The following is a 16,667-nucleotide window of genomic DNA, read 5'->3' as shown; positions in this document are numbered from 1 at the left end:
AATTAGATGAAGATGTCATGATTTGACTATTCAGGGTTGCCCGATTGCCCTTTCCAAAAAAATAACCAGACAGTTGACGGCACCCATTGACTTCCATATAGTATTTGTTGTCCTACTATGGAAGTCAATGGGTGCCATAAACCGTCTGATTACCAACAGATATCAATGACCTATCGAACGGATTATAGGAAAGGTTTAAACCACAATCCGATTGAAATTTCAATCCGATTTGGCCAATTAATTCCGACTGACGTGGTTACATGTGACTTCCGACTGTGCTACTCCGATTAGGCTACAAATGGATTATGGGGTCCATATTAAAATATTGTCGGCCTACATGATCAATCCCTTGTTTACAGCTTTGTTTTCTTTCACACATTATGGAACATCTGCCTTGACTAGTGATCAACACAAACAATTAAAAATTTCAACAAAATCCACTTCCGATATCGGAATTCTAATTTACAGAACATCCGAACAAAAGTAGGCTATCTAGCCTAATTAAAAAATGGTAAAGCTTATATTTGAGCTTCTTCATTGTATTTGGAAACACTTTTTTTTTTCAATTTTGGTTTTGACTACCACTATATGTCAGATATTTCTAAATATTATAGGTTACACCAGCAAACATTGGTCCGAGGCAACCTTGTGTCCCACTCCCTGGCCAAAAATAGTCGCGTTAAGGACGGCATAAATCGATTAAAAAATAATAATAATAATAATAAATAAACTATAGGCCTATCTATTATGTAACACGGAACAGATACGTCAAAGACGTCCGTTCAACTTTCATTTTGGAACTATTTTTCAACCATGACGGGACGTGTTGGAGGGACGTCTTTTCAACCTTCAGGGACATGCCCAATTGTGATCCACATCAATCATATTTTAATTATTTTTTGTTGAATATAATATGAAAAGCTTTCATTTCTGTCAGTTTGTTATAAATGTGCTTCTTGTGGTAAAAATTGCAAGTGAAAAGTATTGTTTAATTTGAACAGTCGCACCTGGTTTTAGGGGAATTCCGCAGAGTCTAGACGAGCATAAAGTGTATTCTCTCACGCCACTTAGCATCACGTGACGTGAATCGTTTCAGCCAAATGTAAGAGTTTACAGGACACACCCCTGCAAACGAAATTTATTTAAATGAGACACATTTATTTGATATTTCAGTGATAGTGATATTCGTGTATTTGACGATGGCAAATGTTTCAGCAGCGGCACCGAATGATCGAATAACGGCAGGGAAAGCCGCGCGCACCCCGAAGTGCGCGAGATGCCGTAACCACGGCTTCGCAGTCCTGTTAAAAGGCCATTCGGGGAAATGTCAGTTCAGGCAGTGCGTGTGCTGGAAGTGTGCTCTCATCAACGAGCGGACGAAAATCCTGGCATCTCAAAGACGAATTAAATCCGTTCAGGGACACGAGTCACCGGCTTCCGACCGTCCCGAGCAGACCGCTCTATCTGACAGAAAAACGGGTAATAATAGTTCAACTAACGGAGTGAGCGGAGAAATCGACGTCAGCGCGAGAAAGGGTAACGTTAAAGCTATTAATGCGCCCGTTAGTCGACACGGCACAAGTGATAAAACGTACACTGACCTCCGCGGTCCCGTTAGCTCGGGCACGGTTTATAACGCTAGCGATCTGAAGACACCCGCGGGACCGAGCGGCGCTCTTGGAGGTTTGTGCAGCTTTAAAACCTTAATGTCTAATTAGTAATTATTTTATTTCAACTATTACCTTTATGTTTAAATAGCCTGGTGCAGGTATGCCGTCACTTTGTAGGCCAACCGGCAGTTCGCCTCACACTGGTTCCCTCACCAAAAACCCAATAGGATTTTATCGCTAGCCTGAAGTGCTAAAATGCTAACTTTTTTTTTTTTTTTTTTATGTTATTTTTTATTCAACTTTCAGAAAAGCATACAATTGTCATTAGTCAATTATCAAGCTACCTACTCGTTTCTGCGTTTTGGCCTACAAAGTGATGTCATACCTGCACCAGCCTATTTAACCACCAGGCTGCACCAATGTATTTAACTTAACCAACGTCTCTAAGTACAGCGTGTTACTAAATCTGTAACTTTTATTTACACAAGTAAAACATTATATAATAGAGCAGAATAATTATTGGAAACATTAGTATTATAATTAAAAAGGGATCAATAGTTTACATTCCATGTACAATTCCATGTAATAAAAATCAAATGAATCAAAATCTAATGAACTTTTCATGCATTGCAAATGCACTTTATAGTATTATTGAAAATAAATACATAAATAGGAATTTTTACTTTAAAAAAGACTGTTTGTAACCTAAACAGGGTTCATGCGAGTCCTTAAAATGTATTATAAATGTCTTATATTGAGTTTGATCACATGTAGGGTCAGAAAAGACTTAATTATATTTTTAAAAGTCGAGTTAATATGTACGTACATCCCAGAAACAAACAGGCATTGTCTCTATGAAGAAAAGATGATTTAACTGTACGGCGGGACTTCCGGTCTATTGGCTTGGCTGTATGGTCTCACCCATTTAACTTTTTATTTGCATAAAATTAGTTAAAATTAGCTATTTTTTGTTACATGCCAAAACATTTTTACACTTCTAAGCATTGAATGATGTGTGTAAATGTTTAAAAGTTATTTGAAAGCATGACATTCTCTGGCATAACCGAATATGGTATAATACTGGATATATCCACAGATTCACCACCTTTTCCTGGAGAGTACAAAATTACAGAGGCATACCCTGGGCAAATGTATCCAGCAGAGATGTTCGCAATCCCTCTTCCCATGCACCCGCAGTACACGGACCGATACATGTTCCCGGCGGTGCTGGTGAGCCTGAGACCACCTGCACCAGGAGCCTTCAGGGAACATGTTGGATTTGTTCCCTTTCCACCAGGAGCGCTGTCTTATCCACTGGAGAGTCGGGAATTGCAAGTATGTTCCACAGGCATGATTGCTCTGCAATGGCACTCATGAAAATGCCTACAAACTATCACGTTCGTAATCACAATGTGAGAGTTAGCACAAAATTTGTAATGTGACTTAAGTATTTTGATACACTACCATTCAAAAGTTTAGGGTCAGGAAGATTTTTTTAAATAAATTAATACTTTTATTCCTTAAGGAGGCATTAAATGGATCAAAAGTGACAGTTAACTTTAATAATGTTACAAAAAGATTTCTGTTTCAAATAAATGTTCCATTTCCATTCATCAAATAATCTTGGAGAAAAGGGATCATGGCAAAAATATTAAAGAGCACAACTGGTTTCAACATTGGTAATAATAATAAATGTTTCTTGAGCAGCAAATCATCATAATATAATGATTTCTGAAGGATCATGTGACACTGAAGACTGAAGTAATGATTGACATCACAGGAATAAATTACATTTTAAAATATATCCAAATAGAAAACTGATATTTTAAATTGTAATATTTCACAATAGTACTGTTTTACTGTATTTTTGATCAAATAAATACAGCGTTGATGAACGTAAGAGACTTCTTTCAAAAACATTACCAACCACAAACTTTTGAATCGTAGTGTAATTATTATATATTTTTTATTATTACACTTACATATAACTTTTTAATCTTCTATCAAAGGGCTTCACTGTCACAAGAATACTTTGGGCTGCTCTCGCTTCTAAGAAAAAATAAATTATGTCTATTTCTTATTCCCCGTTATCTACAGTCGACTTACAGTTTGTGAGAGGTTTAAAAAAAACAACTTGAAACCCCAAAGCTAGTTTAACTTATTTGACGTCCTTTTTCTTCATTTTCCATAATCTGCAGACGGCAGTCCTGCAGTGTCAGGCTACAGCTGAATAAATCTAACATTTGGGAAGAGTGTAAATCAAGAGATCATGTTTATGAACATTCCTTTAAAGTTTCAGTCAATTCCAGATTTTCACACCAAACCCTGCTGTTGTATTTATGCTAAGTCTGAATGTCCTGTTCTTGTTTGCTCAATCTTCCACAGTATAGTCCGTACCTCCCATATCCAGGGCTGAGAGATGAACGTTCCCACCATTCACAGTGTCACATGAACGGAGAGCAAGGTAGATCTGAGGTTCCTCCTCAAGCTGCAAGTGTCCCAGGTATTAAAGATTAAAACATGTATTACATTGTTGATTATTCTGATAATACTAGGGGAAAGGAAAAACACTCCAACTGATATGATGCATTTAAATGTTTCCCATTTCCTTTAGTGTGTAATGTATCTTTGCATGTATAAGATCTGCAGTTACAAAGCTCATAGCGTCCCACAGATCTGCCTAAAACGCCTCGATCGAAGTTCATATATTACTTCCTCAAACATCTACGTCACAATGTGAAATATTAGCATAATGCTCACCCAAAGGCGAGGTGAATTGGCGAATTGAATTGTTGTCATCATGTTGTGTAGATGCTGTGTTTGGATGCGAAAGCAAAGCCCCTTTGTTTGGCCTTCTGAAAACAGCTATAAACTCTGAAACCTGCCATTATAAGGGCTGTTACATTTCCAACATACACCTGAGGTCTTTGACCAATCACAACGCACTAGGTCAGCGGGCCAATCAGAGCGCTCTGAGCTTTTCGAAAGGAGGAGCTTTGTAGAAACTTGAATGTAATCAGAGCGTTTCAGACAGACTGGAAATCAAGGTGCTGCAATAATGTTCAGAATGGCATTAAAGCACGTTAACCTATTATTCCACACCCAAAAAACTAAATAATTCACTTTTAAAATAGCATCATTTGACCCAATATTTTTTTCAATATCAATATATGACCATTTGTTGGCTGCATGTATTACAACAAACTTAAATATCACTAATAATCAGTGATTTGAACTGTTCAGCAGCTAAAATATTATGGATTATTTTGATGACAGTACATGATACCTAGCAAATCCTGAAATGATTGTTCAGCGTTCTGCTGTAATTCAAAGTGTCTTGGTAGATGCATTGATTTGAAATGCATTTTTTAGTAAAATATATATATATTTTTTACTCAAATATGATACTCTAATCAGTTTACATTTGTTCAGATAGATAAAGAAATACACACTACATATTTTACAGATTAAAAATACATAGCCTACATGTAGTAATACATTCAGCTGGTGTCGTTTTTTATATCAAAAGAATTTCTTTGGTGCCAGAGTGGGAAAAAAAAAGGTCAAAACTTTCTTCTAGTTTTCCATATTGGTCATACAGATGTCCGTTCTGCTTGCTCAATACAGAAAGCCAAGTTGGTGGTAACCAGGAACCAGATGCTGTGCCTGTTGAAAGTCTTTCCTCAAGGAACACACCCTGAAAAGATGAGCCCTTCAGTTTCTCTTCGACTGATACCACATCATTTGTATAACACACGCATTCAATACATCCTTTTCAAAAATAGCTTTCTCACATTCCTTTTCTACTTTCAATAGCAGTTACGCCGCAAGTTCATGTTGTATTCATGATTTTCAGAAGACTGCTGAAACCACTGCTGTCTTTGTTCCAGTAAAGGCAACAGTTTGACATTTGTTTTTACACTACAGTCGATTAAGGTATCAGTCTTCTTGAGTTGTTGCAGCCTATAATTCCAATAGATTAGATTGGAAAGTTGAATGTTAAAAGCAGTTATGCTTGATATTTTTATATATTTTGTCCTGTTGTTTAGGCTTTATAACCAAGTAATGATGTTTAGGATGTTTTTCCCCAAATCTTTAAAAATATTTAATGAATAAACGGTTCCATTCTGAAGATTCACTGTCTTTCTGATTTTGTAAAACTCAACCAAAGCGGCTCTCGACTCTTAAATCAGTATTTTCTACACAGCATCTCAGAGATCCCGTTTGTACTCATGAAAGGAAACATTAAGATTCCCGGGATGAACATCTCACTTCATTTGCTTATCTGAACCCAGACGGCACAGGAACGACACCGTCAGAATACTACAACCAGGACCAGTGGGCAGATAAACTAATTACAATCTCATGAATATTAATGTGCTCCTCTGGCACGGAGCATTGCTGAATGTGAAACTCAGATCCAGCGAGTGCCAAATTCAAATTTGTGTACAGAATGCAAGCAGTATGTTTATTCCCATTGCGAATACAAACATCAGTACAGCTTGCTGGATCAGGACATCTAGGTAAAACTAGTTTTACAGTCACTGTTTATCTCTTTACATAAAAAAAACATTACAAGGGCAACATAATGTAAATCTATGGTATACTTTTCAGAATTATGATATGGTGATCATAAATGGTTTCCAGTGGCACCATTCTGAAGGGTTAACAGTAGTCTGCTTAATACAAACATTTAAAAAATCTTCGGAAACAATTCCTCTCAGGTGACATGAAGTCTTTTGAAATATACAAAGGTGTTTGACAGGGGAAAAAAGAACAGAGCCCTGACTTCACCTAAGTAATAAGAAATAGAGGAGATTAAAAAAGTCCTTTTAATGACGCAATCCATTTCCGTGAGAGCTGCCGATGGGAAGATACAGCTCATTTGCGTGCCTTCATTTTTCTCCTTGTCTCCTTCCCTGGCCGTTTCTATATAAAAAGAAAGAGATGAAAACATCTTTAAAAATGTTACAATGAAACAATAGTAATTAGGCTACATCTACATTTGAAAATTTCCCTCTTTACGTTTTGGTCTTTCATCCACACAGACGTGTTTTTGTCCTGCTAAAAAGGAGCTTTATGGAAGCTTGTTTCCGCCACAGAAAAAAGGTAATTGCGACTTTTTATCTCAAAATTCATACTTTTTTCTTCTGACGAGTTATAAATTCAGAATTGCGTGATATAAAGTCACAATTGCGAGTTATAAAGTCAGAACTGTGTGATAATCTGAGAAAAACGTCAGTGTTTTTACCTCAGAATAACTCGCAATTGTGTGTTAATAAAGTCAGAATTGCAAGCTATTGACTCGCAATAATCTTTTGAATTGTTTATTTCCGTGGCGGAAACAAGCTTCCATAGCTTTTCGAAGACGCTCTCCCAAGTGGATAGATTTAAAAATGCAGTGTTCGTGTTGTAGTGTGGACTGTGAAAACGACAATGCATGTTTAGTCATGTTACACATTGTATCAATGAATATCCATGTTTATACCAGTATGTGCCTGCTATGCGCTATTCACTTGAACTGTTTTGCTAAAAATAAATGTCACTTTGTACAATCTTCATTACATTCCTGCAAAGAAGACTGACAAATTTACTCGCAACAAAACGTGAGGACGATTGTGTTTTACAACATACATGGACTAGTGATTGAGAGCGACCTGGAGATATTTTGCTAATAAAAATTAATCATCCAAAAGAACAGCATGAGAACTTTATTGTCTTTGGCCGGTTGCATAAACTGCTTAGACTAGTCTTAAAAGTTAGTCATTCTTGTCTTCAAGACTTGTCTTAACTTTTTTAAAGTCATAAAAAGGTAGATTGGTTTAACTTGAATAGGAAAAGAAAGACTGATTACTGAGATGATTACTGAGATGATTACTTGTTTAACTGCTAGTTGGTCATACTAGTTCTTAAGTGACAGTCGTAACATAGCGGCTAAGAGTATGCAACAGGCCCCGGTCTCTCGGTGAACTTTTATGTTATACACTAAGATCATTTTAGCATTTTCTGACATTTTAGTGAGGACAAGAAACGCTTAAATGCTGGTGTGGACAAAAACGTCATTTTCAAAAGTATCTGGATTAACAGATTCAGCCTAAAAAAAAAACCACTTACATTCGTCTTGCCTCCTTTGCCGCCTCTTTTCCCACCTTTCCCACCTTTCCCGTGAGCCATTTTGGCCTTGAATCCTGAAACGTCGTCATGGCTGTCTTTGGTGTTCCATTTGGTGCCCTTCTTCTTGCCCCCAAAGCCAAACCTCTGATCCTTGTATTTCTTCTTAGCATTAGGACTAAAGACAGCAGGACAAACATTTAATATCAAATAAATAACAGGGCTCCAGATAGACTATATTTAGTTGAGGTCGCATTGGTTGCCACCGCTACGTTGCCCAACTGATAAGAGCTGCAATTTCTGTAGCATGTGAGAAACATCAAACGGCAAACACCATTTGAGCTGCGCATTCAAATTCAGTGCAGTTATCAAATCAAACAGTGCTGATGTGGGAACCAGGAGAAACAATGTGCCATAAACGAAAAAGATCCACATATCACCAACAATCACCATGAATTTAATGTAGTAACGCTAACTGTAACCATGGTATTATGGCAGAAATAGTCGAATGTTTTTATAGTATTCATTGAGAGAAATTCAAACACTTTCAAGTGCTTCAAAGTTAGTCTGGAGCCATATATATATATATATATATATATATATATATATATATATATATACACGCTGTTACAAAACGGTGCATTTAAGCAGCATTTAACTAAATATTTTGCCATAAAATGAAGACCCAAAGTAATGCCTCTCAAGTCTTTAAATCAGTTCTTTGTATAACCTGTTGAAAAATAACCTCAATATACAGTTTGAACAGCTGAATTATAATACTACTAAAACACAGCAAATATAGTCATTGCTTACTTTTTTTTGTTTATTTGCTTTTTTGCTGCTGGCCCTTTTGGTTTCGGATCTTGATCTCCTTCCAGGAATTCCAGTTTATCTGTCATTCCTGTAAGACATAAACAATGAATGAAAATTCTCCACTAGTATAAGGAATATAAAACTTTACTCAGATAACCTTGGTAATGATCTGTGCTTAAGTGAAAACATGTTGCTCTGAGTAAAATGTACCTTTCTGATATTTCTTCACAGCTGACAGCATTGCTTTCTTCTGTTTCTGCCTGTTCTGAATCACCTGTGTCTGAACCTGTAGAGCCAGAGATTTAAAACAAATGTCTGTCCTGCACCCAATAACAAACCCTAAAAACATCATTTAAAGAGAAAAACTGACCTTTTTGCCATATTTCCTCTGTTCTCTGAGCTTCTTGGCCTTTTCTGACTTCTCCATCGCTGCTTGCTTAATAAGCAGCATTTTCCTAACCTGTTACAAACAAACAAACAAGAACCTGGGAAATTTAGATTATGAATTGACAATGACAGTGAATTTTAATTCATCCGTCTTGGATGAGGATTTGCGTCCCTTGTTGCCATTATTATCTTCTCAATGTTGGGGGTCTGTAAGATTTGTAATTTTTTTTTAAATGATTAATCCTTTAAAAGTCTCTGATGCTCACCCTAAGCTGCATTTATTTGATCAAAATACAGTTAAAACAGAAATATTAATACAATTTACAATAACTTTTCTATTTGAATCCATTTTAAAATGTAATTTATTCCTGTGACGGTAAAGCTGAATTTTCAGCATCATTACTCCAGTCTTCAGTGTCACATGATCCTTCAGAAATCATTCTAATATGCTGATTTGGTGCTCGTTTCTTATCATCAATGTTGAAAACCGTTGCTTAATATTTTTGTGGAAACAGTAGCTATGCGTTCATGCAAAGTTGCTCATTTTACTTGTGCGCAAAATATGAATTTAGCTCGTTTGCAAATAAAGTGCTTTTTCCATCCCATGTGTTCAAGAGAACAAAATTGTTTTTCACAAAACATTTGTAATAGAAATGGAAGTTGCTGCAATCAGGGAAATCACTGTGGCTCTTTAATCACAAATGACTTGCGTCTCGGACCAAGCAGACGAAATGCGATAAACACTGTCATGTCATCTTGCGTTCGGAGGCTGGTGTTTGGGAACGCAATCATATGAGAAACTTCTGGAATATACTTTTTTTTAAGTGCATTTTTAAAATGTATGCGCATCTTGGTGTTTCCATCCAGCGTTTCTTTATGCAATATACCAAAATGAGCATAAAAAAGGTGGATGGAAATATGGCTACTGATACGTTTCTTTCAGGATTCTTTGATGAATAGAGAGTTCAAAAGAACAGCATTGATTTTAAAGATATATTTTGCAACATTGCCTACTATCATGTCTTTTGATCAATTTAATGCATCCTTGTTGAATAAATGGATTCATTTCTTTCAACAACAAAAAAATTCTTACTGACCCACGAATGGTAGCATATATTTGTGTATCACTGGTTTTTTAAAGCTTGCCTATGGGATGATTGAGAGACTATTGGCTCTCCTACTCTCATTGTGCAGTGGACAAAACATATCTAAAAAGCAGAGTTGCCAAGTCAAGTCAACAGACCAACAGTTGTGCTCATTCTCTTACCTTCTGCATGTGCTGATCGGTCTTGGCCATCTCTGCAAAGTAATCTTCTGGTCGCTTGGTAGGAATCTTGAACTTATGCAGCTTTGGCAGCGCCAATAAAACAGTTGCTTGGGCCTGTCTGTAGCTGTAACACAACAGTTAACAGTTATAGGGACAGTTCTCCCCAAAAATGAAAGATTCACCTTCATGTCATTCCAAAGACTTTCATTAATTTTCGGACCACAAATGAAGATATTTTGAATGAAATCTGAGAGCTTTCTGTCCCTCCACTGACAGCTACACAACTGACACTTTGATGCTTCAAAATATTAAAAAACTAATCCACACGAATTGAGCGGTTTAGTTTCTTTTTTTCTAAAGAAACATGATCGCTTTATATGATGAACAGATTTAATTAAGGCTTTTATTCACATATATACATTGCTCTGTAGTGTAAACATAAACAAAAGCTCAACCGAACCTGCTTGACGCACGAGAACAAACCACTATGGTTCAAATGTGCTGTGTAACACACGAGAATGAACCTCATTGGTTCCTACAGAAGCTCAAACGTGCTGCGTAACACGAGAATGAACCTCATTAGTTTTAACACATCAAACAAGCATGCTTGAGCTTCTGTTTACCATAACTGATGTGTGACACTATTAGGCCTGTCACGATAACAAATTTTGCTGGACGATAAATTGTCCAAGAAATTATCGCGATAAACGATAATATTGTCGTTCTGAGACCATTTTCATTTAATATAATTATAATGGCATAATAATGCAGGTACACCTTTTCAACGATCTATAAACTTTTATTTCTAAAGAATATTAAACATTGAAAACGGAAAACATTTTAAATATCCCAAAAAAATTAACAAAACAACCAAAAACAATGAAAGCAATGGACTCTTAAGGGGGTCACACACCGGACGCGCAGCTCAGTGCCGCGCCACGTCTAGGACAACTGTCACCTGAAAATCCGATAACATCAGCAATTTTCTGATTTCTGTAAATAAATATAAAACTAAATGTATATTGCAGCACAGGGTTAAGTCCATATGTACATTAACTACGATTTGAGACACATAAATGTAAATTTAATAGAAAACTATTTAAATGGCGCTCTGTGGCGCGGCAGGATTTTGAACACGGTCCTGAAGCCGTTGCTGGGCGCCGCGGACAGACGCCGAAAGGCGCCGCCGGTGTGTGTACACTCATATGTGTTCGAAGACGTGGCGCTGCGCGTCCGGTGTGCGACCCCCTTCAGGACCGTGCGAGAGTGGTCATCCAGTCTCTTTGGTAGAGAGAGAGAGACGAGGAAAACAAACAAGCATGCAAATTGAATTATCGCGGCCGGAAAAATTATCGAGCTCATTTTTTTTTATCGTGCGATTAATTGACTTATCGACTATCGCGACAGGCCTAGACACTATATCACAACAGTCCCCTTTAAAGTTCAGGTAGTCAATGCACAGACTTTTTCTTTGTTCAAGTTGCACACCGAATATGGGTTGGAGCTCTTGATTTTGAACTCAAGTGATCAGTTTGACTTTAAAATGCACAACATTTTCTTCATTGGGATGGGGGTGGGCATCCACGATTTGCGACGTGTTCACTACCCACTACTCCTCCTAATGTGTGCACTAACTTGGATAGGTTGAAAGCAGATGACAAACTCCAGGTATGGGTAACCACACATGGCCTTCACATGTCATTTACCTTCAAAGAGTGATTTGCTCTATTTTGATTGCTTCCATATAGACATCAGTGTTTATATCTGAACTACAAACTTTTATCTCAGTACTTCTGTGATTATTATGAATATTTGTAACACATAAATAACGATACTGTGTGTTTGAAGACACTGTTTCATACCTACACATGACAACTGCTCTCTCTGGCTCAACGCAGATCTGAATGTTCCGGTGTGATTTTGCCAAAGGTTTAAAGGAGACATATCATGCTTTTAAATCGTTCCTTTTTACATATAAATCATACATTTGTAGTCTATATAAAGCGGAACTGCAATGCTTGGGTCTGAATTCCTCAGTATTATAGCTCCACAGGCCCCTTTTCTACCCCTTTTCTGATGTTGCAGAGGTGACACTCGGTTCAACTCCACCCCGTTCGGCCATTTTTGTAGTTTGATAGCAGAAATACGATTATCTAGCGGCACAGAAACTTTTTATTCGCACATTATTAACAAAATGTCAACAACGGAAGACTTGTCCAGCCAGCCTTACATGTTCGAGCCAGAGTCGGAGCCGGAGCGAGATGAAAATGAAGACGACGAACCTGCAGAACAACGTCTTCATATGGATGTATCGCAATGGTGTGTTACTGTATTTACACATGAAACTTTGGTCTTCCGACCTTTTACCACCGTGTCGATTTATTTTGATTAATATGTGCGAGGGAGAGAGAGAGCAAGACAGCGTCTAGTTTGGAGACGGTGTCTTGTTTACATTTTCGCCTGGCTCCGAAGAGAGAGAGAGTGCGTGCGCGCGACCGGGTCTCTCTCTCTCTGCTCGTTCTTTCAGTTAAACATGCGCCCTGTCACAAGCGCGGCAGTTCATCTACATTAGACGGTGTAATGAAGCGTGTGGGTTACTACATCCAACAACCGAACATTTTAACTTACCCTCTCGTAACTTCTGCATCTTTTAGCTTGGACTACAAAATTGCAGCGAGAAATAAAAATGGCGGATTGCTTGAAGTGTTGGGCTGGAAGTCAATGTCCTTATTTGGCAGTTCCGCTGCAAATACTGTGACGTAATAGTTCACAAAACGTCATAGATAACAGAAAAATCGGAACAGGTTGAAAAATAAGGCCAAAACAGAATATAAAGATATCAACGAAGCACCTGAAGAGAATAATTTCAACTTTTCTGTACTTCTAAACACTCCAAATATACAACAAAATGCATTTAAGGGCTAAAAAAGTGGATTTAGCATGATATGTCCCCTTTAACAGACCAAGCGGAATGTTGTAATTTAGGAATGAGATTGTGATCTTTTAACGATTAATCGTGCCGCTCTAAAAAAATAGGAACGTTTAAAATCTACACCACCAGAGGACCCTAAATTATCACAGGCATCTGATCAGACATTTTGTTTCCAATTAATATAAATAGTATAAAATAAGTGTTAATTCAGAAATGTTGCATGCATGCTGGTTGCTATCATTAAATTGAATCACGAATATAAGAATATCATCTATAAGCCCCCCAGCTTTCTATATATCAGTATCTGTCATTAAAAAAAAGAAACGGTCCGTCAAGAATTAAATCTGTGGTACTCTCATAAACGCATGTGATTTCCAAATAGGCAACATCCATAAATAAGGTATAACATCATATACAAGTGCACAAAATAAGTCAAGCTGCATTCCTTGTTCTACATGACCAAGTTACACTTACAAATACATCTCCCTCTGAAAGTCATCCTCTGCATTGATGTCTTCACCGCCTTCTGATTGTTGTGCTTTGCCCTCTGCTTTTGCTATGAGGTCATCAGCTGGGAGGTTGGTGAGGTCAAGCCTTTCAGCCCACGGCAGGCTCCTCTTAAACTCAGCAAGGCATTTCTTCAAACCCTCCTGAATGAAAAACATTGATTATGGGTTAGATTTTTCAATAAATCACAATTTATATACTAAGCCTGTGAAGCCTGTATCTGTACGATAATGTCATATTTGATAGATGAACATTTTTAGCAAGTAAAAGCCTTTTAGTATCATTCTAAAAATGTCCACCTTCAGGTCATAGTAAACATATCTTTTTGCTGTGAAATATTTAAAGATTTTTATAAAGTAAACAAGAAAAACTTGCCTCGTTAGCAATATTTCAATATTAAGATTTACTGGACTAATGTAACTTCGGTAAGGATGCACCGATATGGAAATTTTGGCCAATACCAATAATTATTTATATTTCAAAGCCGACGATAACCAATGTATTGACCGATGAATCTAAATCCAATTTTTAATTTAATTTTTGAGAGCTTGATTACAAAAACAAAAGTCTCACACTTAAAAGCCATGTCCCAAGCACACTATTATAATGTTCCCATTATAATTTTATGTAGCCTATATGACAAGACTATAAAGCACATGTATGATCAAGAGCCTTGATCATAATATCATACTGTATGAGCCATAAAAGCCTGATGTATCAAATATGATACAAAACCTAAAACATATGCAAGCTATTTTTTTTTTTTTTTACTTGTTTATATTCTGTCTACAGTCTAAAGATTCAGTAAACAGTTCCATTTAAAATGTTTGTGCCTATTATATTAAGTGTTGGTCATATGTACTGTATGTTAATGTGTAAAAGCAGCTCTGGTCAACTCACCACATTGTTGATGGCTTTCTTTGGCTCAATCAGAGGAACATTCATTCCAGGTTTAAGCAAACCCTTGGCGAAAGCTTCTTGCAACTGATCAAAGAAAATTAGATGACACAAATGTGCATTAAATTACGCTCATGTATACTTTTTATTTCTTAACCACTGGTTGTGTTGTTAATTCGTAGCATGAAATTGTGTTCTAATGTAAAACTGCCTAAACAAATCACGTGAAATGCACTATATTCTCACCTCGTCGTCTGATAATTCCTCATCGTCTTCGTCAGAATCAAGCCCCAACTGGGGATCCTCATGTACTTCTACCATAATCAATTAATATAGAACGGAAATGAGACAAATAAATACAGTAACAGAGGACTTCACAGCATCCAAACGCTTCACGTGTGGAGAGCACTGCTTCTTGTGGGTGTGCGGAATATTATAATCCTGACGGAAACAGAACACGACAAAGAATGGTTCCGCCGCTGGGGGACTTGCTTTTTTCGTATTTATTGTAAGTTTACGGCATACGAGTATAATATATACGTTTATATTAATATATGTAACAAAATAACAAACGTTTAAGCCCAAGAGTTATTTAATTGTCAGGAGCCCCCTCAGTATTCAGGTAAAATAGGTCAGGGGACGTCTACTGCAAAACCATCATTATATGAACAAATAGCCAAATGCTCTTTTTAATTATATATATATTTATATAATTTAAAGCATGGCATCATAATACATGTATAAAATGCGTGTGCTGTGTAAGCATTTTAAGTCATGATAAAATAAATCCATCTTGAAAGTTGCTCATGAGTGCAGTTGCTCGATCCTTTCAATAGGGCGAATTCAAGTAAAATGAGCCACATGTTGCTAAACGTGTAATTTATACTTTTCTTTATTATTTTTGTAAACTTTAAGGTCCTGCTTTAATATTTTCATTGAATTCTGTTCATATAATGTGTTATTAAAATAACACCACAGACACGGTGTAATCACCAGAGTAAAACTGGTAGTTGTGAAAAATATGATACACCGGTGTTTTGCCAGATGAAAAGTTGATCTTTTTACTCGTTTAATTCATTTTATAACTGTATACCCTTGCTTTTATTTTGTGATTATTTTAATTCCTTTCTGTAAAGCACTTTGAATTGCCATAGTGTATGAAATGTGCTATATAACAGAGATGGGACCAAGTCACACATGTGCAAGTCTCAAGTAAGTCTCAAGTCTTAACCTTCAAGTCTCAAGTAAGTCCCAAGTATTTTTTTCTTGGGCAAGTCAAGTCAAGTCAAGTCACAGGTTATGTCAAGTCAAGTCAAGTCAAGTCCTGTAGTAGGTCAAGTCAAGTCCAAGTCAAGTCACCTTATTATTGTAATTTTACCTGCAGAATCTGATCTTAATAAAGTGAAAAGACCAGATATGGGTAACTGTCAATAAATTACAATAATTTGGAGTTGCATTGTAAATACTCATGTTCAGTAAAATACATCATGGAATCAAACAAAATTGTAACTTCATAAAATTATTTATTTTTCACTTCTGCCAACAGTGTTTAAAATGTAACAAAGTTTAATGTTGTACGTAAACTGTGTTTACAATAAGTGTATTGTGATTGTCAAAACATTTTAGTAACTAAACTGAATTGTATTCGGTTTAGTGACAACATGTTACAATGTTTACATGGTACAATTTCTGGTAAGCTACGCTTTTTTATTATTTCAATTCAATTATTGTGATCTGATTTAATATTGACTCATTTGGATAAATATTAGGTAGGCTACACAAGATAGGCATTCATTTTTCTCAAGAAAAAAACAACTTACCTAATGCTGTAAACATACAGAGAGATATAATGCGTTTATTATTATAATAACAACATTATTTAATGATAAGTAAAAATATAATAAATATGTAATAGTACACATATTTAGCAAAATACTTTTTTCTAGCCAACTAACGTGCTATAGCCATATTATGGTCATCAAATGGCTTTCCTGAGGTAAATGTTATGTGACATAATTGTTCTCCAGCTGTTTTATTGACCCATTTGTTTGATTGATTGGTCGATATTATGTATGAGGAATATACATTTCGGTAAGTTGTAGGCCTACTGTATCTTTCAACATTGTTCATTCGTGTTTATTTC

General features: G+C 36.5%; 2 protein-coding genes across 5 annotated transcripts; one reads left to right on the top strand and one right to left on the bottom strand.

The window, feature by feature from the left end:
- The first annotated feature begins 1,120 nt into the window (after positions 1-1,120).
- Positions 1,121-5,740, top strand: LOC307160864 (uncharacterized protein). Of its 4 annotated transcripts, none has more exons than XM_079875165.1 (4): positions 1,121-1,479; positions 2,707-2,945; positions 3,996-4,113; positions 5,238-5,740. In XM_079875165.1, exons 1-4 carry the CDS (start codon positions 1,200-1,202, stop codon positions 5,309-5,311), a joined length of 711 nt encoding a protein of 236 aa, XP_079731291.1. In that variant the 5' UTR covers positions 1,121-1,199; the 3' UTR covers positions 5,312-5,740. The 4 variants fall into 4 exon arrangements, with proteins under 4 accessions (XP_079731291.1, XP_079731290.1, XP_079731288.1 ...); XM_079875164.1 differs by having other exon boundaries at positions 1,121-1,536; XM_079875162.1 differs by having other exon boundaries at positions 1,121-1,683.
- On the bottom strand, positions 5,696-14,967 carry ebna1bp2 (EBNA1 binding protein 2). The gene is made up of 9 exons (XM_079875161.1): positions 14,771-14,967; positions 14,528-14,611; positions 13,595-13,770; positions 10,189-10,312; positions 8,905-8,994; positions 8,745-8,820; positions 8,535-8,622; positions 7,725-7,899; positions 5,696-6,539 (listed from the first exon to the last, which is right to left on the bottom strand). Exons 1-9 carry the CDS (start codon positions 14,843-14,845, stop codon positions 6,492-6,494), a joined length of 936 nt encoding a protein of 311 aa, XP_079731287.1. The 5' UTR covers positions 14,846-14,967; the 3' UTR covers positions 5,696-6,491.
- Positions 14,968-16,667: the final 1,700 nt, after the last annotated feature.

This window comes from Squalius cephalus (assembly GCF_949319135.1).
Source record: "Squalius cephalus genome assembly, chromosome: 7".
In the NCBI taxonomy this organism is placed as follows: Eukaryota; Metazoa; Chordata; class Actinopteri; order Cypriniformes; family Leuciscidae; genus Squalius; species Squalius cephalus.
This window is presented reverse-complemented; position numbering and strand designations above follow the sequence as displayed.

Coding starts and splice junctions, on each gene's coding strand:
- LOC307160864 (XM_079875162.1), top strand. CDS start 1,200: ATGGCAAATGTTTCAGCAGCGGCACCGAATGATCGAATAACGGCAGGG. Junction 2,946..3,995: donor TGGAGAGTCGGGAATTGCAA/GTATGTTCCACA, acceptor AATCTTCCACAG/TATAGTCCGTACCTCCCATA. Junction 4,114..5,237: donor TCAAGCTGCAAGTGTCCCAG/GTATTAAAGATT, acceptor TGCTCAATACAG/AAAGCCAAGTTGGTGGTAAC.
- ebna1bp2 (XM_079875161.1), bottom strand. CDS start 14,845: ATGGTAGAAGTACATGAGGATCCCCAGTTGGGGCTTGATTCTGACGAA. Junction 8,995..10,188: donor CCGATCAGCACATGCAGAAG/GTAAGAGAATGA, acceptor TGTTTGTAACAG/GTTAGGAAAATGCTGCTTAT. Junction 8,821..8,904: donor AGAGGAAATATGGCAAAAAG/GTCAGTTTTTCT, acceptor CTGGCTCTACAG/GTTCAGACACAGGTGATTCA.